Genomic DNA, 23,156 nt, shown 5'->3' on the forward strand with positions numbered 1-23,156 from the left:
TGGATTGCTATCACAATACTCATGTCCGAAATCAAGATGTATGAACAGATCCAAACCTGCTCCATGTTTGGCATGATCAGCATGATTTTGTGTGCTCTAAATGGCTGCTTTCTACTAGTCGCAGCTCTTGACAGCCTACTTACCATCATAGTTGGCACCAACTTGTGTTATGCCATCCTAATTCCAGTTATATGGCTTGGTACTAATTGTGTATTCTTGATATATGGGGTTGTCAAGGTTTGGAATATAATCTATCATGTTGTGTAATCCTTGCAATTTTATCGATCGATTTGTTGTGTATCAGGTATGTAAGGGGGGATATGACTTATCAATTATCATCAGGCTTTATTTTCAAATCTTGTAATTTTATGCTTAGAAAATCAAATCTTTATTTGAATAACAAGTACTTCCAACAAGACACTGAAGAAAAAGTTTTGAATCCATTTCTATCAAGAATCACCTTGATTCATAGTTAGTGTAATAGAACTTAAATGTAGTGTTATGTGAATGAATTGCATGTAAAGGATTTAGGGACTTTAATACCAATTTCTTTTAGAACATAGTTAGAAAAGTAAGTACTCTAATTTGAAGATGTCAGGGGCTAGTACTGTGTTCATCTCAATTCATGAGTTAAATAGTGCTCCATATATATTAGAAATTTGGGGCTGATATTAAATTGTTAGTTATACAATTAAGGGCTGATATGTTTGGCATGATCAGCATGATTCTGTATGCTCTAATTGGCTGCTGGTTTCTAGTCGTAGTTCTTTACTGTCTACTTGACATCATAGTTGACATCAACATCTATTATGCCATCCTTCCATTCCATCTGTTTTAGCCTTTTAGTTTTAGGTATATCTTGTGTCTACTTCCCTTTAATGAAATTTTATTTGGCCTAAAATATTCGAGCTTCAAAATGATTTGTCTCGCAGCTGCCGGCAATAGGATTCATGCCTATATCTGTTCTGTGATTCTTGCCAGATATTTCCATATACTAATATCATTAAAATTCTAAAGCCAAAACAAAACATATTATGATTACAATATGTTGTATATATAATTATAAGATAATGCTACAAATTTGTATGTATGTATTGTTGCACAACTTAAAACACATGAGTGTCCTGATTTTGTCTTTAATGAGGAGCATGGTCTTCCATCATGTATCTAATAAGGAATGACTTCATTGTGGGTTTATGAGGCATTAACAATCATTTGCCTTCATTGCTCAAAATCAAGCACCGTCATGTATCTGATAAGGAATGACTTAAGCTTGAAGAAGAGTGCACAACCTCACATTTAAAATAGAGGCAAGGTAAATTACAGTTAAAAAATAATTGAAATCAAATAATAATTCTAAAAAAAAGGAGCATAGAGCAAATGTGAAGACACATTATCATATACCCAATTCAAGAACAACTCCATTGGAAAAAGAAGGCAGTAACAGTCAAAACTGTTGATAGTGAAGAATTGAAGGACTAGAACAGTTGCTTGTGCAACAAGCCAACTGTCAAGTTGTGTTAGTTTCACAAGTAGTTAGAGGCAGTTACGACTTATTAGAGTTAGATGTTGGCTTAACACATTTGTATATAAGCATATCCATAGTCATTGTAACAGTTTGAGTTGAGTAATAAAATTTCTCTCTTTACATCAAGCTCCGCGCGTGCGTGTTCCTTTCTCTGCACAGTTAGGCTCAACTTGCGCCTAACACTGCATCTTCTTCCATCATTGTTGCATACATTGAGCACTCCAATGGCAGAATACACTACTCTTTACAAAAACTGAAACAAGCAGAACCTTTCTATATGGCCCTAACCTATCAAAACTCGTTTATTTTATCCGCGAAGCCTCTTGCTTCGTATGGTGTCCCCTCAAAGCCAGAACATTCCCCCTGCTTCTCCATCATTTTACTAAATTTAAGCTCAAGAATATCTCCATATAAGTCCGCTAGAATCTTCATAACTAACTCTTCCATAGTGCCAAGGTTCAGGGCTTTACATGACTCACAATTTACTTCAGTCAGAGAAGAGTGGCAATTGAATCAATCTTCCTAATAAGCAAATGCTGCAGTAAAAACCCAATTCTGCATATCAGCCAAACACTAAAGTTGATATTCCCAGAAGAATATAAAAGAGTAAGATAAGACCTCAATTGGATTTGAGAGTTATAATTTAAACTCCAAGGACGATCATAAAGAGACAGTCATACTTGAAGTTTCTGTCACCATGTGCGCCATAGCACCTTCCCCTCTCCGATCTCTCGAACCTACAAAAGGGTAGTACTATTTCAAGTTTAATAGATATATAGAATTAAATAAAAAAAAACATCAGAGTCACATAGCTAGAAGAGGACATACTCATCATAAACAATTTGTTAGCAGAGGATGATTTTTATTACTGTTCTCATTCTGCGTCATTTTTCCCTATCCCCATTCTTTTTATGAATTTGAAAACAAAAAACAGAATAGAAAAAGGGCAGAATCAGGTCTACCTTTCCTTCCCGGTGAGAATGAAGACCCCAAAAGAAGCATTGTCCTTTGCATCATTGAAAACACGAATAAGCTCCTTAAGCGTATGTGCCTGGAAGACATTCCTTCAAACTGTCCTATTAATAGTAACCTGCAACTCTTTCCACCACAACCAAGTGCTTATTGGTAAGAAGATTTTCCAACATATTTAATATTCATGAGTAAGTAATACAAAAAAATGTGTAAATTACAACCAATTTTTTTCTTACCAAATAGCCATTCAACAAGCTCTGTCTTATGCTGCACTCACAGCAAGAGAAGCTAAAGTCATTCATCTAATTCATATACATGCTTTGTATATGCAAGCGATGTTTGTTATTATGGGCAAATCTTATGATCTTTCCGATAAGTTGGTCTCTGTACCTGTAAAAAAGCATATACAACACCTTAGAATTTATGTTTTAGATGTAGATTACTTATTAAAAGTTATTTTTTTACTTTTTTTTAAAAGCCAACACTATATATTAATAACAAAAGTGAGTACAAGTTGTGAGCTAGTCAAACTCTTCATCTTCGGCCCAAACACCATCTTTAAATATTTGTAAAAATTTGATTTGATTGCCAACGTACAAAAGGTAAACTGAAAAACCTTGTACCTTTCGGAATGCTCTCCTTTGAAGTTGGAACTATGGAAATGTTCTCCTTTCAATTGGGAAATATCACTCAAAGCTAATGTCCATTCCAATACCGTCTTAGAATCTTTGGCTAACTTTTTTTCATGTTCGGCCATAGCTTCACCATACCTCCCTTTTAGATGTCTTATGTCGGTTGGTTCCACTTCATAAAAAATTGGCAAAACCAATTGTTTCTTCCTTTTTCGACAATCAAGAATCTTGACAAGTTCTTTAAGACACCATTTAGAGTCTGCAAAATTTTCTGACAAAACAACAATTGCAAACCTTGACTCTTCAATGGCTTCAAGAAGCTTATCAATTGGGGATCCACCCTCCAATGCTTCATCATCTATGAAGGTCTCGAATCCCTCATTACACAAAGCCTCATAGAGATGATTTGTGAAAATCTCCCGAGTGTCCTTTCCTCTAAAACTGATAAAAATTTGGTAGCGTGCCGTTGAGTGGCTTAGACTGACTAAGGATTCTTCCCACTTCTCAATAGGCTTCTTTTTCAAGGAAAACGCCACATCTTTAATTAAACCAGGTAAGCCATTGCATTTAAAAGCAACATCTCGTACCACTTTAAATAGATCACTTTGGGATTCAACACCGGACAATTTATGTAGCAGGGCAAAAGCTTCTTCATCAGATAAGGGCTTTAGAAAAATCAAATGATCACATCCCATTGAGGTGCACTCTGTCTCATCACGTGCGGTCAAAAGGAACTTGTACTGTTTGCTACTATAAGGAATTCCCAATTCTTCCAGTTTAGACTTTGACGGAAAATTATCCAAGATGACTAGGGTAGTTCTATCCTTCCTTTCTAATGCCAAAATTATTTTCATTATTCTCGCACCATCACTGTCATCTTTATCAAACACATTCAAGGAGCTAGAAATTCCCACTCGAATGCTCTTGATATCTTGATTCTCGGACACAGGAAGAAATATCACTCTACGGAAAATCTTTTCATACTCTTCCATCTCAGCTTTCACCAATGTTGTTTTACCACTTCCTTTCTTTCCATACAATCCAATAACATAGCAATTATCGTCTTTTAGTCCCTTTATAATTTTTTGTGAAGCCACTTTTGTAGAGTTGAAATAATACCCAAAGTTTCCGGAAGCGAAAGATCGTAAACTTGAACATAGGGATGGTAATGTAATTTGATCATGGCAAGTATCATGATTTACTTGTGCCTCCAAGTGTTGATCCGGAGAATCTTTTGTAAAACAATACCTCTCCACCTCTTGTTCCATGGCAATCTTGGCCTCAACGTTCTTCTTGTGCTCCTCGTCCTCAGCCCTATACTTCTCCGCCTCCTGAACCATCTTCTCAATCTCCTCCTTCGAGAGCCTGCCCTCTCCATTTGTAATAGTGATATTGTTTTTCTTCCCAGTAGTCTGGTCTTCAGCAGAGACATTCATGATACCATTGTGATCAATTTGAAAGCAAACATTGATCTGAGGAACACCCCGTGGAGCAGGAAGGATGCCAGAAAGCTCGAATTTACCTAGCAAGTTGTTGTCTATGCTCCTACTTCTCTCACCCTCGTACACCTTTATGGTCACACCAGTCTGGTTATCTGAGTAGGTTGAGAAAATCCGCTCCTTCCTGGCCGGAATAGTCTGGTTCTTTCGAATCAAGACAGTCATGACACCACCAACAGTTTCCACACCAAGTGAAATCGGAGTGACATCATTCAACGTAAGCTCCTTAATCTTCTCGTTCTCCTCCTGGTTCAAGATAGCAGCCTGAAGAGCAGCTCCATAAGCAACAGCCTCATCTGGGTTGATGCTCTTGCAGAGCTCCCTCCCATTGAAGAAATCCTGCAACAGCTGTTGCACTTTTGGGATCCTCGTAGACCCACCAACAAGAACAATATCATGGACATTGCTCTTGTCCATTTTAGCATCCCTCAAACACTGCTCAACAGTGTCCATGCACTTGTTGAAGAGGTCCATGTTGAGTTCTTCAAACCTGTCACGAGTGATTGTGGTATAGAAGTCAATACCTTCATACAATGAGTCAATCTCAATGGTGGTCTGTACAGTGGATGACAGTATCCTCTTTGACCTTTCACATGCGGTCCTCAACTTTCTTAAAGCCCTCGGGTTCCCACTAATTTCCTTCCCGTGTTTCCTCTTGAACTCCTCAACAAAATTCTCAACCATCCGGTTATCGAAGTCTTCACCTCCAAGATGGCTGTCTCCTGCAGTGGCATCAACTAAAAAGACACTATCTTCAATGGATAGAAGAGAGACATCAAAAGTACCACCACCAAGGTCAAAAATCAAAACGACCTTCTCATCATCAACGACGGGCTCCATATCAAGGCCATAGGCAAGGGCAGCAGCAGTGGGTTCATTGATGATACGCATGACATTAAGGCCAGCAATGACTCCAGCATCCTTAGTGGCCTGGCGCTGAGAGTCATTGAAGTATGCTGGAACAGTGATAACAACGTCCTTCACGGTAGAACCAAGATAAGCCTCAGCGGTCTGACACATCTTGATGAGGACCATGGAGGAAATCTCCTCAGCAGTGAAGTGCTTCTCCTCATTCTTGTAGCTAACAACAATCATGGGCTTGTCGCCCGGACCAGCAATAACCTTGAATGGCCATAGCTTCATGTCACTCTGAACGGAAGCATCAGAGAATCTCCTTCCAATCAAACGCTTGGCATCTATAATAATTAATCACAAATCAATTCAATTAATTAAGCAATAAGTATCGAAATCAACAGAGCAAATGTCTCCAACACTACTGCATAGATTCAAACAGAACAGCCGAGAAGTTGAATAAATGGTATACCGAAGACGGTGTTGACGGGGTTCCTGGTGACCTGGATCTTGGCAGCATCACCAATTAAGCGTTCGGAGTCAGTGAAAGCGACGTAAGAAGGGGTGGTCCGGTTGCCGTGGTCGTTGGTGATGATTTGGACAGTGTCGTGATGCCAGACTCCGACGCAAGAGTAGGTGGTGCCGAGGTCGATTCCAATGATGAAACGCTTTGCATTTTCGGCCATAGAAGTCTAAGAATGGTGGTCAAGGTTTCACAGTGAGAAGAACGAAGAGGAAGGGTTAGTTAGTGTGGTCAAATCAACATCAAAATCAATCTGAGTGTTTAGAGTTTAAATTTAAATCTTAATTACTGTGGGGTCTGAGTCCTCTCCCGCCACAGTTTCCTGCGACTATCTAAACCGTTGGATACATCTGTCACCGCTCAAATGTTCATAGAAGAAAATGCAATACGTTACTTTAGTTGACATTTGGTTCTAATAATTTAGCTTTTCTTTTGGTTAAGGCCAACTATAATTACTCAGATTTGAGAGCTACAGTTCGAGTATTTCTCTTGACTAGGCATGGCAAATTGGCAAAGAGGTGGGTCGGAGACAGATTTTGCTACTCCTAATTCCAAACCCATTAAATTTGGGTTTTCACAAACCCAGTCAATTCGGTTTTTTCCTGGCAAAATTGGGACGAGGTGAGTGAGTACCCGCGGATATGAGTTATATTGTCATGCCTACTCTTGACTTTTATTTGATACTCCTTACCTCCTTAGTTATTAGTAAAAGTCAATTATTCAGATTTATTGAATAACCGATAAATTTTTGGTTGTTTTAACATGTGCAATATTACACATATTAGACAAACCCTTCGAAGAAAATAGAGTAAATTTACAACGTATCATACAAAATTTGAAATATTATTAAAATTGGTAAGGACAAATTAGTATACTTGGTGGTAATCAAATTTATTATATTAGAAGTAGATTGGTCCTCACAAATTTCTGACGGAACAATTTATTTCCTAACAAAAATAAAAACCAAATTAGTCGCTGATATTTTCATACCGGGGATAAATTAGTCCCTCTGTTATAACGAATTGGGGCTTAGTTTGCCCAAAGTATGAAAATGTTAAAGGACTAATTTAGATTTTATTTTTGTCAAGGGAAGGGACTAAGTTATCCAGTTAAAAATTTGTGAAGAACGGTCTTCACTCATAAAAATATTATGCATGGAAACACCTCAGCTTGGAACCAAGACAGATCTCTGTTGGAAATGAAGAAACTAAGAAGGGAATGCTTGTTAAGGGATATAATTGTGAATTTTTGAGAGACTTACATTTGTTCTGTTTTAAAATTTCCAACTTGTAGGAAATGAGTCGGAATAAATTAAGTGAGTTTGAAAGAAAATAAAATACTTGTTTCTGATATCATTGCTTAATTTGTAGCTTTAAATTTGGAGAAAAGGCACTGCACAATCAGAAGATGTTTATTTGCCATTATAGAAAGAATAAGAATGATCATGTATGTATGGACCACAATAATGATTAATGTATCCTTTATTCAAACAAAGCAAGTAATCATGCATATCCATATAACCCTACACATTATATATATTGTGAATACACTTAAGCTCATGATTACATAAACCATATGACTAATGACATCTCAACAAATCAAATAAGTTTTAAGATCATCAAACAGTTGAATGACTGTTAAAAAGATAATTAAAAAGAAGAAAACAATTTGAAAAGGGTCAAAGAACTATGCAACTAGACAAAAAACTATGCAACTAGATTCAACTTTGGAAGGTAAGTTTGAGGACTTGAGAACAGGACATGTATAAAGAGAAAGGGCAGAAAGTGCAGAAACAAAACCAATGATAACTTCAGGTAGCCTTACAAAAGCAAAATAGAGTAATATGAAGCACAACCTCTTCAAGTAGTTAGAGGCTTTGTGGAATTTTGATTAGATAGAAGAATAATCAACATATATATCCATTTCACAAACAAAAACTGTTTGTGAGCTACACACACTTAAGCGCATGGTTACATAAACCATATGAATAATGACATCTCAAAGCAAATAAGCTTCAAGACCATCAAACAACTGAGTGACTACAATAAAATGATAACTAACAAGAAAAAAAAATCGAACTATGCAACTAAAAAAAAAGAGGTTTCGTGAGGGTGTTGTTGCTCTAGATTCAACTTTGGAAGAAAAGTTTGAGGATTTGAGGGGAGAAGGCACTGTCTTACTTTCTTTTCCCTCGGCCACTTTGTCAAGAAGTTTTGCAGCCATTGGATCTGTTAGCAGCTTCTTCTGAAAAAATTGTGAAAAGCCAGTGGCAATGATAGTCACATGAATCTCTCCGGTGTAACGATCATCAACAACAGCTCCAAATATAATATTGGCAGAAGGATCAGCCAAACTAGTAACAGTAAGAGAAGCCAAAGCCTTTCATCTGGTACATATACATGCTTTGTATATGCAAGCGATGTTTGTTATTATGGGTAAATCTTATGATCTTTCCAATAAGTTGATCTCTGTACCTGTAAAAAAGTATATACAACACCTTATCATTTATGTTTTAGATATAGATTACATATTAAAAAGTTTTTTTTTTGCTTTTTTTAAAAGCCAACACTATATATTAATAATAAAAGTGAGTACGAGTTGTGAGCTAGTCAAACTCTTCATCTTCGGTCGGCCCAAACACCATCTTTAAATATTTGTAAAAACATAAAATTTGATTTGATTGCCAACATTTAAAAGGTAAAATGAAAAACCTTGTACCTTGATCTCAGATATTTTATTACGTACCTTTCGTAATGCTCTCCTTTGAAGATGGAAATGCGGAAATGTTCTCCTTTCAATTGGGAAATATCACTCAAAGCTAATGTCCATTCCAATACCGTCTTAGAATCTTTGGCTAACTTTTTTTCATGTTCGGCCATAGCTTCACCATACCTCCCTTTTAGATGCCTTATGTCGGTTGGTTCCACTTCATAAAAAATTGGCAAAACCAATTGTTTCTTCCGTTTTCAACAATCAAGAATCTTGACAAGTTCTTTAAGACACCATTTAGAGTCTGCAAAATTTTCTGACATAACAACAATTACAAACCTTGCCTCTTCAATGGCTTCAAGAAGCTTATCAATGGGGGGTCTGTCTTATGAGTCTAGAACTAAAGCTTTGAGATTATCGAGGATAACTAGGGCGGCGATCTCAACCGAGAATGGTTGAAACTTGACCACGACGTCTCTCAGATGTTCTTCTTTCCTCCTTTGTTGTTCAGGAGTCAACTCCATCAGAATTGACCACGGCGTCACATCAATGGTTGTGGAAACTTCACTGGACAATAAAGCTTTCACCCTTCTTTTGTGCATATGTCCATATGAACCTAGCATTAAAATTTAACTAGCTAATTATTTTCTCATCTCACACATTACATAACCTATATCTCCAAGAGAAAAGAAATGCATTCATAATTACCAGGGGAGGAAAGAAATCTTCAGCTGCTCGACGAGACACCAAATCCACCAGAAGCAGTGAGTCTTGCAGAACATGTGGGGTGTTGTTGACTTCATCAGTTAACAGATATGAATAACATAACTGACATAACCACCATGTGTTAGCTATCTAACAAAATATTGCACTTCATGTATGTAAAAGCTACTAGAAAGTTGCAAAAACAAAACAAAAACTAGTACCATATGCTGAGTAAGAAGACATAACAATGATGTATGCTGAAGCTCTCTTGGTTGAGTACCATAATGGAAATGTACCAAGATTCCTATATATCTGACTAAAGAATTCAATCTGTATATAAACCTGTGCACTTTCATGATCATGCTATCTCAATTCTCAAGGAATATTATACTACACTATATACGACCAAATGTGTAAGGAACCAAGTGAATTACAATTAATCACATAAAATTGACAAATTCCACAGCCACAGCATATTGAGTTGATTAAGCAAAGAAGCAGATAACAAAAATCATTGAGAAAGGAAACACTAGAGAAAGGAATTAGGCAGTTCAAATGCAGAGTAAGTATCATAAAATGAGATCCAGATCCACAAAACATGATAAAAGGGAATCAAATCCACCAATTTGAAATCGAAAACTATAAAACCGTATTTGAAATTTCACCTTAAGAGATGGAAGAAGATGAAGTGAGAGAGAGGAACGAGTGAGCAAAAGAGAGGTGCAGGGAGAGTACGAGAATACGACCGCCACCGCCATCAGTTCTTCGGAATACTACCACACTACTCATCTACCAAACTCATGGGAGCATCTTCAGACAACAACATTCCTTCCATTAAATCCATCATCCAAAAACAGTGTAGTGGTCCACCAACGTTAATTCTTTAATGGCTCCAAGAAGTTCCTCAATTGGGGCCTCTCCTCCAATGATTGATCATCTTAGAAGGTATGAATTCCTTCCTTACACAAAGGATCATACAGATGCTTTGTGAAAATCTCCCAAGAACCGTGTCCAAAATAAATTACAACCACAATAATCCATTTTTGAGCAGGTAGCCATTTGTAACCTGTTTTGTCTTGTGTTGCACTGATTGCAAGAGAAGCTGAAATCTCTCTTCTAGTTCATATACATACTTTGTATATGCAAGCGATGTCTGTGATCGCAGGCAAAATTGACGATCTTATCAATAAATTGATCTCTGGTCCTGGCAAAGCATATAAAAAAACTTCAATTCATGATGTGTTCAAATTTCATTTTCTTTCTTTCACTAGCAATCCATTTCATAAAACTTATATAAAACTAACCTTGATTGAATATTCTTTACAAAAAAATATATGATATCACACAAGATACTAAACTGCATTGAAGCAAGAAGTATTTTTGTTTTATTTTTTGAAGTTTAAAAGTAAAACTTTAACATCACACAACATAGCAGCATGTCTGACAAAACTCTTTGTTAACAAAGTCACATTTAATAAGATAGTTAAAATATAAAAAATGCGGTGACATATCATATTATTAAGAGGTTGTACTAGTAGATGAGTCACCAATATGAAATTTAACTAAGAAGGATGTATTTGGGTAAAAGATTTTAGTGGATTAATGTATTAATTGACAGAATTTTACAATAATTTAGTGTAATTACAGAAACACATAAAGCCTAACTAATAGTAAATAAGTAAACTGCTTACCAGTCATGAGGCTTTTCAAATCCCGTCAGCGTACAAATATCATATAAAGCCTTCTTCCATGTTAGAACTATATATGAATCTTTTCCATTGTTTACATGTTTGGCCATGGCATCAGCATAACTATTTCGTACATGCCTTACGTCTGTGGGCGGTACTTCATAGAAGATTGGCAAAACAAGTTGATTCTTACTTTCCTTATCCTTGCACTCAAGAATTTTGACCAGTTCTTTGAGACACCATTCAGAGTCTGCATAATTTTTGGATAAAATAACAATTGCAAATCTCGATTCTTCAATGTCGTCAAGAAGTTTCTCAATTGGGACCCCACCCTCCAATGATTCATCATCTTTGAAGGTCACGAACCCCTTCTGGCACAAAGCATAATGGAGATGGTTTGTAAAAACATGTCGAGTATCGGCTCCTCTAAAACTGATAAAAATCTGGTAGCGGGCAGTTGAGTGGCTTAGACTGATTAATGATTGTTTCCAATTTTCCAAGGATTTATTTTTCAAGGAAGTCGCCACCTTTTCAATCAATCCAGGTAAGCCATTGCATTTAGAAGCAACTTCCTGTGCCACTTCAAATAGAGCAGATTGAGAGTTAACACCAGAAAGTTTTTGTAGCAGTGTCAAAGCTTCCTCATTAGATAAGGGATCCAGAGAAATAGAATGGTCACATCTCATCAAGACACAGTCTGCCTCGTCACGTGTGGTTAAAAGAACCTTGCATTGTCTGCTACTAAAAGGAATACCTAATTCCTGCGGTTGAGACTTTGTCGGAAAATTATCCAAAATGACCAGAATAGTTCTATCCTTCCTTTCTAATGCCATAATTATTTTCATTGCTCTCAAGCCATCACTGTCATCTCTTTCAAAATGCACATTCAGCGAGCTAGCAATTCCCTCCTGAATGCTCTTGGCATCTTGGTTATTGGAAACTGTGGGAAATATAACTCTATGAAAAATCTTTTCATACTCATTCATCTCAGCTTTCACTAATGATGTTTTACCAGAGCCCTTCTTTCCATGCAATCCAATTACATAGTATTTATCATCTTTTAGTGCCTCTATAATTTTCTGTGAAGCCTTTTTTGTAGAGTTGAAATAATACCCAAAGTTTCCCGAAGGGAAGGGGTGTAAACTTGGGGTTGGTAATGTAACTTGATGGCAAGTATCATGTTCCACTTGCCCCTCCAAGCGTAGGTATGGAGAATCTTTTGTAGAATCGTACTTCTCCGCCTTTGAGTGTTGATCTGGAGCATCTTTTGTAAAACTGTGCCTCTCCACCGCTAGTTCCAAGGCAATCTTGGCCTTTACGTTCTTCTTGTACTCCTCATCCTCAGCCTTGTACTTCTCCGCCTCCTGCACCATCTTCTCAATCTCCTCCTTTGAGAGCCTGCCCTCGCCATTTGTAATAGTGATATTGTTTTTCTTCCCAGTAGTCTGGTCTTCAGCAGAGACATTCATGATACCATTGTGATCAATTTGAAAGCAAACATTGATCTGAGGAACACCCCTTGGAGCAGGAAGGATGCCAGAAAGCTCGAATTTACCAAGCAAGTTGTTGTCCCTGGTACTGGTTCTCTCACCCTCGTACACCCTGATCAACACACTAAGCTGGTTGTCGGAGTAGGTTGAGAAAACCTGCTCCTTCTTGTACGGGATTGGACGGTTCTTTGGAATCAGGACAGTCATGACACCACCAACAGTTTCCACACCAAGTGAAAGGGAAGTGATATCCACCAACGTAAGCTCCTGAACTTTCTTGTTCTCCACATCGTTCAAGATAGCAGCCTGGAGAGCAGCTCCATAAGCAACAGCCTCATCTGGGTTGATGCTCTTGCAGAGTTCCTTCCCATTGAATAAATCCTTCAACAACTGTTGCACTTTTGGGATCCTCGTAGACCCACCAACAAGAACAATATCATGTACACTGCTCTTGTCCATTTTAGCGTCCCTCAAACACCTCTCAACAGTGTCCATGCAGTTGCTGAAGAGGTCCATGTTGAGTTCTTCAAACCTGTCACGAGTGATTGTGGTATAGAAGTCAATACCTTCATACAATGAGTCAATCTCAATGGTGGTCTGTACAGTGGATGACAGTATCCTCTTTGCCCTTTCACATGCGGTCCTCAACTTTCTTAAAGCCCTCGGGTTCCCACTAATTTCCTTCTCGTGCTTCCTCTTGAATTCCTCAACAAAATTCTCAACCATCCTGTTATCGAAGTCTTCACCTCCAAGATGGCTGTCTCCTGCAGTGGCAAGAACTTCAACGACACTGTCTACAATGGATAGAAGAGAGACATCAAAAGTACCACCGCCAAGGTCAAAAATCAAAACGTTCATTTCATCCTCATCGTCAACAACAGGCTCCATATCAAGGCCATAGGCAAGGGCAGCAGCAGTGGGTTCGTTGATGATACGCATGACATTAAGGCCAGCAATGACACCAGCATCCTTGGTGGCCTGGCGCTGAGAGTCATTGAAGTATGCTGGAACAGTGACAACAACGTCCTTCACGGTGGAACCAACAAAATCCTCGGCGATCTCACGCATCTTGAGGAGGACCATGGAGGAAATCTCCTCAGCAGTGAGTTGCTTCTCCTCATTCTTGTAGCTAACAACAATGATTGGCTTGTCGGCAGTACCAGCAATAACTTTGAATGGCCATAGCTTCATGTCACTCTGAACGGAAGCATCAGAGAATCTCCTTCCAATCAAACGCTTGGCATCTATAATTAAGCACAAATCAATTCAATTAATTAAGCAATAAGTGTATCGAAATCAACAGAGCAAATGTCTCCAACACTCCACACAGCTACTGCATAGATTGAAACAGAACAGCCAAAATGTGAAGGTAAAGAAAAGTTGAATAGATGGTATACCGAAGACTGTATTGACGGGGTTCCTGGTGACCTGGCTCTTGGCAGCATCGCCAATTAAGCGTTCGGAGTCGGTGAAAGCAACGTAAGAAGGGGTAGTCCGGTTGCCGTGGTCGTTGGTGATGATTTGGACACCGCCGTGGTGCCAGACTCCGACGCAAGAATAGGTGGTGCCAAGGTCGATTCCGATGATGAGACGCTTTGCATTTTCAGCCATAGAAATCTGAGAATAATGCAGTTACAGCTAGCACGCACAGAGAGAACAAAGTGGAAGGGTTAGTGTGGTCAAATCAAATCAATCACAGTGAGAACCAGTTAAGCATCATATGGTTTGGCACCTGATTACGTGTTCTAATAATTTGAGAGCTTTAGACAAAGTATAGCAATAATTATACAGTATGTGATTGCAAAACATATCAATATTGAATCTGTTTGCAATAGTGTAATTAAATATGATGTGATAAAATGTATTATGCTTTATTTGCAAAACATATCAATATTGAATCTGTTTTGTCTCTAGTTAAAAAATAAGTAATTTTAAGGCGGGATAAAAATTGATTTTATTTTAACAGACACCATCCATCCATCTTTTTATTTTTTGTGGTAGACAGTACACCGTACACCATCCATCTTTGGTTCTTTTTCGCAAAGTGAGTTTGAAAGAGAATAAAAGTACTTGTTTCTTCCGACATCATTGCTTAATTTTTAGGCGTTTTTTTTTTCTCTTTCACCGTTAGTTTAGTCTGGTTCGGGGGTCAATTCTAGTATCAGGTAGTTCTAGCTCCTTCTCGATTGCAGTTGTGGGGATCGAACCGTGGTCCTCTCTACTAAGTTCAGCCACAATCACCACTAAACCAACTGAGGATTGATTTTGCTTAATTTTTAGCTTTAAATTTGGAGAAAGGTTTGTTTTAATTTGGACCAATTAAAAGATTTCTCCATCTTTGACCAATCCATGATGCTTAACTCGTTCTCACTGCGATTAATTTGAATAATTACTAATCAAGTTGTAATATAGATGCTTATGTGAAAGTTAGAGAATGCTGGAAAAATATTCTCTAACTTTGCCTCTCATAACTTTGGTGTGACTTTAGACAAAAAAAGAAAGAGAAAGTGTAAAAGAGGAGAGAGGTAGAGGCGTAGAGCCAAAGTCATACGTTACTTTCCCTCCAAAAAGTTAGAGAATACTAACCCGAGCTTGACCATAGGTAATTTTTTTTTTTTTTTTTTATGATTCAAGAATAAGTTGATTGAGTCGATGATTGGAACACTAATATAGACTCTTAATTAATTTGTTATAAACAAATTTGTAAAATTAAAAAACAAAATTTTAAAAATCTGATAAATAAAAATCGTAAAATAAACCTTATCTCAGTTATTTTCAAATTTTTCATGGTAAAAATAAAAAACAAATTTTTAACGTGACATGTTTATTTGCTATTATCTACGGTGACTTGGTGCTAATTAGCAAAAATCCTCCAACTCAAGTATTTCAAATTTACAGCTGAATTCAATGAGGCTATCAGTAACATAACATTTGACTCAAGGGTGGATCCCAATATTGCATTGTCGAAATCAGTTATTTCAAAAAGCCTTATATAGTTATATATGCAAAAGGATCTCTACACTTGCGAAATCAATGGCAGATTCTCGATGGACTCATCGATGGGTTTTCCAAGCGGATGAAGATGAGGACGTGCCCGATATAGAGGAATAGCACGCCGATTTGAGATCCAGAGGACGCGCCATTGTACCTGATTCCGAAGTTGAAGATAACGCCGAACAAAAACTCATTCGCACTGGTCCTCAAATTGATTCTTTCGATGTTGAAGCTCTTGAGATTCCCGGTGCTCACAAAAATGACTATGAGGTCATTACTTTCTCTCTGTTCATTTATAATCATGATGCATAAGCATAACAAAAAATTTATTTTGCTTTTAGCTTATGTTACTTATTTTAGAGTGGAATTTGGAATTTTCAAGATTTCTAATGCTAGTGTATGAGCTATTAGGTTTGAAAAAGAAAGGATGAAGATGGAAGTTTTGACCTGGGTTTGAAGGTTGATGGTGAAGGAAGAAGGGAAAGATTGGAATTTCATATGTTCCCATGGTCATTAAGGGCATTTTCATCCTTCCATAATGTTTTTATGAGACAGCATGTTTGAAGCACAATCATCAGTGTCACCTGTGCAAAAAACATGTCACATCAGCTAAAAACTAGGCTCAAGTACCATTTTAAAAGTAAAATGAAAGTGCATGGTCAAAATGAAATGTTTTTAATGTGTAGGGACTAAAACTCAAATGATTCGTAAGTGCAGGGAACTTTCGTATATTTAAGCCTTTAAAAAATGATCGTGGACAAATGTATGGACCACGCTAATGATTAATGTATCCTTTAATCAACCTAAGCAAGTAATCATGCATGTCCATATAACCCTACACAATTATATATATATATATATATATATATATATATATATATATATATATATATATATATGGGTTTTCTAACTTAGACCCTAGTTAGGTCTAAGTTAGCAAGGTGCACCTTTTCAGTTGGACCAAAATACCCATTCTTTTTAATTAATTAACCAAAATACCCATTAGTAGACGCAGATCCAGTGTCGTGCGCGTACCGAAGGACCATGGTTACAGACCGTTGATTTCCATCAGACAGCCAAGATCTGATCTCATCAAGACTGTCTGATCAATCAGACAGCCCAGATCATCCTGATCCATCAGATTCCAGCGCCTGCGCCACACTGGATTACAACCTGGAGAGAGAAAAATTTGCTTTTTAAAAGTAGGACACGTGTCACACAATGGTTGGCTGGGCGTGATTTATGTTCATTTAATACTTTGAACTCAATTATTTCGTTGTAAATTAATTTTTTATTTTTTTATTTTTATACCAAAATTCATAATTTTTTTTTGTCTACAAATAGAGACTTGGTTCGTTTGATTTGGACACCGAAAAAAAAACGCAATTTTTCACTACCTTAATCTCATTTTTTGTCTACTAAATATGTTACTTGTGTGTTGTAATTTAACACGCACCACTCAACCAACTCACTGAAACCATTATACCAGAAAAATAGTAGATAATATTCTGGAACTTTTGGTATATTTTATGAAATTTTTGAAGACCTGAAACTATTTTTAGTTAATTAAATGAGATAAAACGGTAATTAAAAACTAATGTTTGCTTCTGAAACCATTTTACTCTGAAACCATTTTACTGGTAGAATGGTTGCACATAGTTATATTCTGAAACCATTTTACTGGTAGAATGGTTTCAATGAGTAATTTATTAATTGTGTTTGCTTCTGAAACCATTTATCTGGTACAATGGTTTCAGAGAGTTGTAATCTGAAACCATTTTGCTGGCAGAATGGTTTCAGTAAGTTGATTATTAGTTATTTGCTTCTGAAACCATTTAGCTTGTAGAATGGTTGCACATAGTTGTATTCTGAAACCATTTTACTGGTAGAATGGTTTCAGTGAGTAATTTATTAATTGTGTTTGCTTCTGAAACCATTTATCTGGTACAATGGTTTCAGAGAGTTGTAATCTGAAACCATTTTGCTGGTAGAATGGTTTCAGTGAGTTGATGTAAGGTAGTGAAAAATGAGATTAAGGTAGTGAAAAATTGCGTTTTTTTTTCGGTGTCCAAATCAAACGAACCAAGTCTCTATTTGTAGAGAAAAAAAAATTATGAATTTTGGTATAAAAAAAATAAATAAAAAATTAATTTACAACGAAATAATTGAGTTCAAAATATTAAATGAACAAAAATCACGCCCAGCCAACCATTGTGTGACACATGTCCTACTTTTAAAAAGCAAATTTTTCTCTCTCCAGGTTGTAATCCAGTGTGGCGCAGGTGCTGGAATCCGATGGATCAGGATGATCTGGGTTGTCTGATTGATCAGACAGTCTTGATGAGATCAGATCTTGGCTGTCTGATGGAAATCAACGGTCTGTAACCATGGTCCTTCAGTACGCGCGCGACACTGGATCCGCGTCCTTTGATGGTAATTTGGTTAATTAATTAAAAAGAATGGGTATTTTGGTCCAACTGAAAAGGTGCATCTTGCTAAGTTAGCAGCCCCCATATATATATATATATATATATATATATATATATATATATATATTGTGAATACACTTAAGCTCATGGTTACATAAACCATAAGAGTAATGACATCTCAACAAATCAAATAAGTTTTAAGATCATCAAACAGTTGAATGACTACGATAAAAAGATAATTAAAAAGAAGAAAACAGTTTGAAAAGGGTCAAAGAACTATGCAACTAGACAAAGCGCTTTGGAAGGTAAGTTTGAGGACTTGAGAACAGGACATGTATAAAGAGAAAGGGCAGAAAGTGCAGATACAAAACCAATGATAAATGCAGGCAGCCCTTACAAAAGCAAAATAGAGTAATGTGAAGCAAAATCTCTTCAAGTAGTTAGAGGCTTGTGTAATTTTGATTAGATAGATTGTTCAAAAAAAAAATTTAATTAGATAGAAGAATAATCAACAATTTTACAACATAACTAAAGCATAACAAGTACTTTTCTAATATGCATACACTAATGAAAAAGTGCATAATAAGCACTTCCAACAAGACACTGAAAAAAAGTTGAATCCATTTCATATGGATCCTTCAGAGCAGGACAAAGTTTGAAACTGCAAGTGGCAACATGTTGCCAATTAGTAGATCCAAAAGATGGCTACATATAAGTTCTAGATGTTGAAATTCCATTATGGTTGATAAACATGTAATATAGCAAGCAAATAAGAGAAGATATTCAGCCTCACTCTAATTAATAGCTATATTATCGTATAAAGTCATTAAATGATTTAAAGGATAAATATATTCACTTTGTTTTTAGTCAAATAAATAAATGAATATATTCATTTCATAAACAAAAATTGTTTGTTAGCTACATACACTTAACTGCATGGTTACATAAACCATATGAGTAATGACATCTCAACAAATCAAATAAGCTTCAAGACCAACAAACAACTGAGTGACTACGATAAAATGATAACTAACAAGAAAAAAAAAATCGAACTATGCAACTAAAAAAGAGCTTTCGTGAGGGTGTTGTTGCTCTAGATTGAACTTTGGAAGTTTGACTTTGAGGACTTGAGGGGAGAGGGCACTGTCTTACTTTCTTTTCTCTCGGCCACTTTGTCAAGAAGTTTTGCAAACCTTGGATCTGTTTGTAGCTTCTTCTGAAAAGACTGCGAAAAGCCAGTGGAAATGATAGTCACTTCAATTTCTCCGGTGTAACGGTCATCAACAACAGCTCCAAATATAATACGAGTATTGACAGAAGGATCAGCTAAACTAGTCACAGTAAGAGAAGCTAAAGTCTTATGCTGCACTCACAGTAAGAGAAGCTAAAGTCTTTCATCTAGTTCATATACATGCTTTGTATATGCAAGCGATGTTTATTATTATGGGCAAATCTTATGATCTTTCCAATAAGTTGATCTCTGTACCTGTAAAAAAGTATATACAACACCTTATCATTTATGTTTTAGATATAGATTACTTATTTTTTTAAAAGCCAACACTATACAAAAGGTAAACTGAAAAACCTTGTACCTTGATCTCAGATATTTTATTACGTACCTTTCGTAATGCTCTCCTTTGAAGTTGGAAATGTGGAAATGTTCTCCTTTCAATTGGGAAATCTCACTCAAAGCTAATGTCCATTCCAATGCCATCTTAGAATCTTTGGCTAACTTTTTTTCATGTTCGGCCATAGCTTCACCATACCTCCCTTTTAGATGCCTTATGTCGGTTGGTTCCACTTCATAAAAAATTGGCAAAACCAATTGTTTCTTCCTTTTACGACAATCAAGAATCTTGACAAGTTCTTTAAGACACCATTTAGAGTCTGCAAAATTTTCTGACAAAACAACAATTGCAAACCTTGATTCTTCAATGGCTTCAAGAAGCTTATCAATTGGGGATCCACCCTCCAATGCTTCATCATCTATGAAGGTCTCGAATCCCTCTTTACACAAAGCCTCATAGAGATGATTTGTGAAAATCTCCCGAGTGTCCTTTCCTCTAAAACTGATAAAAATTTGGTAGCGTGCCGTTGAGTGGCTTAGACTGACTAAGGATTCTTCCCACTTCTCAATAGGCTTCTTTTTCAAGGAAAACGCCACATCTTTAATTAAACCAGGTAAGCCATTGCATTTATAAGCAACATCTCGTACCACTTTAAATAGATCACTTTGGGATTCAACACCGGACAGTTTATGTAGCAGGGTAAAAGCTTCTTCATCGGATAAGGGCTTCAGAAGAACCAAATGATCACATCCCATTGAGATGCACTCTGTCTCATCACGTGCGGTCAAAAGGAACTTGTACTGTTTGCTATTATAAGGAATTCCCAATTCTTCCAGTTTAGACTTTGACGGAAAATTATCCAAGATGACTAGGGTAGATCTATCCTTCCTTTCTAATGCCAAAATTATTTTCATTATTCTCGCACCATCACTGTCATCTTTATCAAACACATTCAAGGAGCTAGAAATTCCCACTCGAATGCTCTTGATATCTTGATTCTCAGACACGGAGAGAAATATCACTCTACGGAAAATCTTTTCATACTCTTCCATCTCAGCTTTCACCAATGCTGTTTTACCACTGCCTCTCTTTCCATACAATCCAATAACATAGCAATTATCATCTTTTAGTCCCTTTATAATTTTTTGCGAAGCCACTTTTGTAGAGTTGAAATAATACCCAAAGATTCTGGAAGGGAAATACTGTAAACTGGGACTTAGGGATGGTAACGCAATCTGATCATGGCGAGTATCATGTTCTACTTGTGCCTCCAAGTGTTGATCTGGAGCATCTTTTGTAAAACGGTACCTCTCCACCGTTTGTTCCGAGACAATCTTGGCCTTTACGTTCTTCTTGTGCTCCTCATCCTCAGCCTTGTACTTCTCCGCCTCCTGCACCATCATCTCAATCTCCTCCTTTGAGAGCCTGCCCTCGCCATTTCTAATAGTGATAATGTTTTTCTTCCCAGTAGTCTGGTCTTCGGCAGAGACATTCATGATACTATTGTGATCAATTTGAAAGCAAACATTGATCTGAGGAACACCCCTTGGAGCAGGAAGGATGCCAGAAAGCTCGAATTTACCTAGCAAGTTATTGTCCCTGGTACTGGTTCTCTCACCCTCGTACACCCTGATCAACACACTAAGCTGGTTGTCGGAGTAGGTTGAGAAAACCTGCTCCTTCATGTACGGGATTGGACGGTTTTTTGGAATCAGGACAGTCATGACACCACCAACAGTTTCCACACCAAGTGAAAGGGCAGTGACATCCACCAACGTAAGCTCCTTAACCTTCTTGTTCTTCTCACGGTTCAAGATAGCAGCCTGAAGAGCAGCTCCATAAGCAACTGCCTCATCTGGGTTGATGCTCTTGCAGAGCTCCTTCCCATTGAAGAAATCTTGCAACAACTGTTGCACTTTTGGGATCCTCGTAGACCCACCAACAAGAACAATATCATGGACACTGCTCTTGTCCATTATAGCATCCCTCAAACACCGCTCAACAGTGTCCATGCAGTTGCTGAAGAGGTCCATGTTGAGTTCTTCAAACCTTTCACGAGTGATTGTGGTATAGAAGTCAATACCTTCATACAATGAGTCAATCTCAATGGTGGTCTGTACAGTGGATGAGAGTATCCTCTTTGCCCTTTCACATGTGGTCCTCAACTTTCTTAAAGCCCTCGGGTTCCCACTAATTTCCTTCTCGTGCTTCCTCTTGAACTCCTCAACAAAATTCTTAACCATCCTGTTATCGAAGTCTTCACCTCCAAGATGGCTGTCTCCTGCAGTGGCAAGAACTTCAAAGACACTGTCTACAATGGATAGAAGAGAGACATCAAAAGTACCACCACCAAGGTCAAAAATCAAAACGTTCTTCTCACCATCAACGACGGCCTCCATATCATCAAGGCCATAGGCAAGGGCAGCAGCAGTGGGTTCATTGATGATACGCATGACATTAAGGCCAGCGATGACACCAGCATCCTTGGTGGCCTGGCGCTGAGAGTCATTGAAGTATGCTGGAACAGTGACAACAACGTCCTTCACGGTGGAACCAAGATAAGCCTCGGCGATCTCGCGCATCTTGATGAGGACCATGGAGGAAATCTCCTCAGCAGTGAGTTGCTTCTCCTCATTCTTGTAGCTAACAACAATGATGGGCTTGTCGCCCGGACCAGCAATAACCTTGAATGGCCATAGCTTCGTGTCACTCTGAACGGACGCATCAGAGAATCTCCTTCCAATCAAACGCTTGGCATCTATAATTAAGCACAAATCAATTCAATTAATTAAGCAATAAGTATCGAAATCAACAGAGAGCAAATGTCTCTAACACACAGCTACTGCATAGATTCAAACAAAGAACAGCCAAAATCTGAAGGTAAAGCAAAGTTGAATAAATGGTATACCGAAGACAGTGTTGATGGGGTTCCTGATGACCTGGCTCTTGGCAGCATCACCAATTAAGCGTTCGGAGTCCGTGAAAGCGACATAAGAAGGGGTGGTCCGGTTGCCGTGGTCGTTTGTGATTATTTGGACACTGTCGTGGTGCCAGACTCCGACGCAAGAGTAGGTGGTGCCGAGATCGATTCCGATGATGAAACGCTTTGCATTTTCGGCCATGGAAATTTGAAAATGCAGCAGCTAGCACGCACAGTGAGAACGAAGAGGAAGGGTTAGTGTGGTCAAATCAAAATCAAAATCAATCAGAGTGTTTAGTTAGAGTTAAGCTTTTCTTCTGGTCAACTATAATTACTGAGAATTGAGAGGTTAAGTCAAGTATACTATAATTATATAATATGTCATGTGATGTGATGAAATGTAGTATAAAACAACTAGAAAGAGAAATGAGTATTATGCTTTATGAGCAAAACATATCAATATTGAATCTGTTTGTTTGTCTCTAGTTAAAAAATAAGTAATTTTAAGGCTGGATAAAAAATTGATTTTATTTTAACAGACACCATCCATGTTTGTTTTTGATAATGACACCATCCATCTTTGTCGCAAAAGTGAGTTTAAAAGAAAATAAAATACTTGTCCTTCTGACATCATTGCTTAATTTTTA

At 37.4% G+C, this 23,156-nt stretch overlaps 2 protein-coding genes across 16 annotated transcripts; both read right to left on the bottom strand.

Moving 5' to 3' along the window:
* Positions 1–1,476: 1,476 nt before the first annotated feature.
* LOC123923670 (heat shock cognate 70 kDa protein 2-like) lies at positions 1,477–14,520 on the bottom strand. Of its 12 annotated transcripts, XM_045976377.1 has the most exons (8): positions 13,996–14,439; positions 12,827–13,842; positions 5,956–6,151; positions 3,124–5,827; positions 2,737–2,890; positions 2,491–2,626; positions 2,147–2,265; positions 1,477–2,064 (listed from the first exon to the last, which is right to left on the bottom strand). In XM_045976377.1, the coding sequence occupies exons 1-5, from the start codon at positions 14,207–14,209 to the stop codon at positions 2,803–2,805; spliced, it is 4,218 nt and encodes a 1,405-aa protein (XP_045832333.1). In that variant the 5' UTR covers positions 14,210–14,439; the 3' UTR covers positions 1,477–2,064; positions 2,147–2,265; positions 2,491–2,626; positions 2,737–2,802. The 12 variants fall into 12 exon arrangements, with proteins under 12 accessions (XP_045832333.1, XP_045832332.1, XP_045832330.1 ...); XM_045976376.1 differs by lacking the exons at positions 12,827–13,842; positions 13,996–14,439 and adding an exon at positions 6,364–6,437 and having other exon boundaries at positions 5,956–6,175; XM_045976374.1 differs by lacking the exons at positions 12,827–13,842; positions 13,996–14,439 and having other exon boundaries at positions 2,209–2,265; positions 2,491–2,618; positions 5,956–6,261.
* Positions 7,792–22,967, bottom strand: LOC123923672 (heat shock cognate 70 kDa protein 2-like). Of its 4 annotated transcripts, none has more exons than XM_045976378.1 (4): positions 22,498–22,967; positions 19,641–22,347; positions 19,412–19,507; positions 7,792–8,348 (listed from the first exon to the last, which is right to left on the bottom strand). In XM_045976378.1, the coding sequence occupies exons 1-3, from the start codon at positions 22,709–22,711 to the stop codon at positions 19,420–19,422; spliced, it is 3,009 nt and encodes a 1,002-aa protein (XP_045832334.1). In that variant the 5' UTR covers positions 22,712–22,967; the 3' UTR covers positions 7,792–8,348; positions 19,412–19,419. The 4 variants fall into 4 exon arrangements, 3 of the variants coding, with proteins under 3 accessions (XP_045832334.1, XP_045832335.1, XP_045832336.1); XM_045976379.1 differs by having other exon boundaries at positions 7,792–8,392; positions 19,420–19,507; positions 22,498–22,854; XM_045976380.1 differs by having other exon boundaries at positions 7,792–8,341; positions 19,409–19,507; positions 22,498–22,854.
* Positions 22,968–23,156: the final 189 nt, after the last annotated feature.

Source organism: Trifolium pratense, linkage group LG4 (genome assembly GCF_020283565.1).
Source record: "Trifolium pratense cultivar HEN17-A07 linkage group LG4, ARS_RC_1.1, whole genome shotgun sequence".
Classification (NCBI taxonomy): domain Eukaryota; kingdom Viridiplantae; phylum Streptophyta; class Magnoliopsida; order Fabales; family Fabaceae; genus Trifolium; species Trifolium pratense.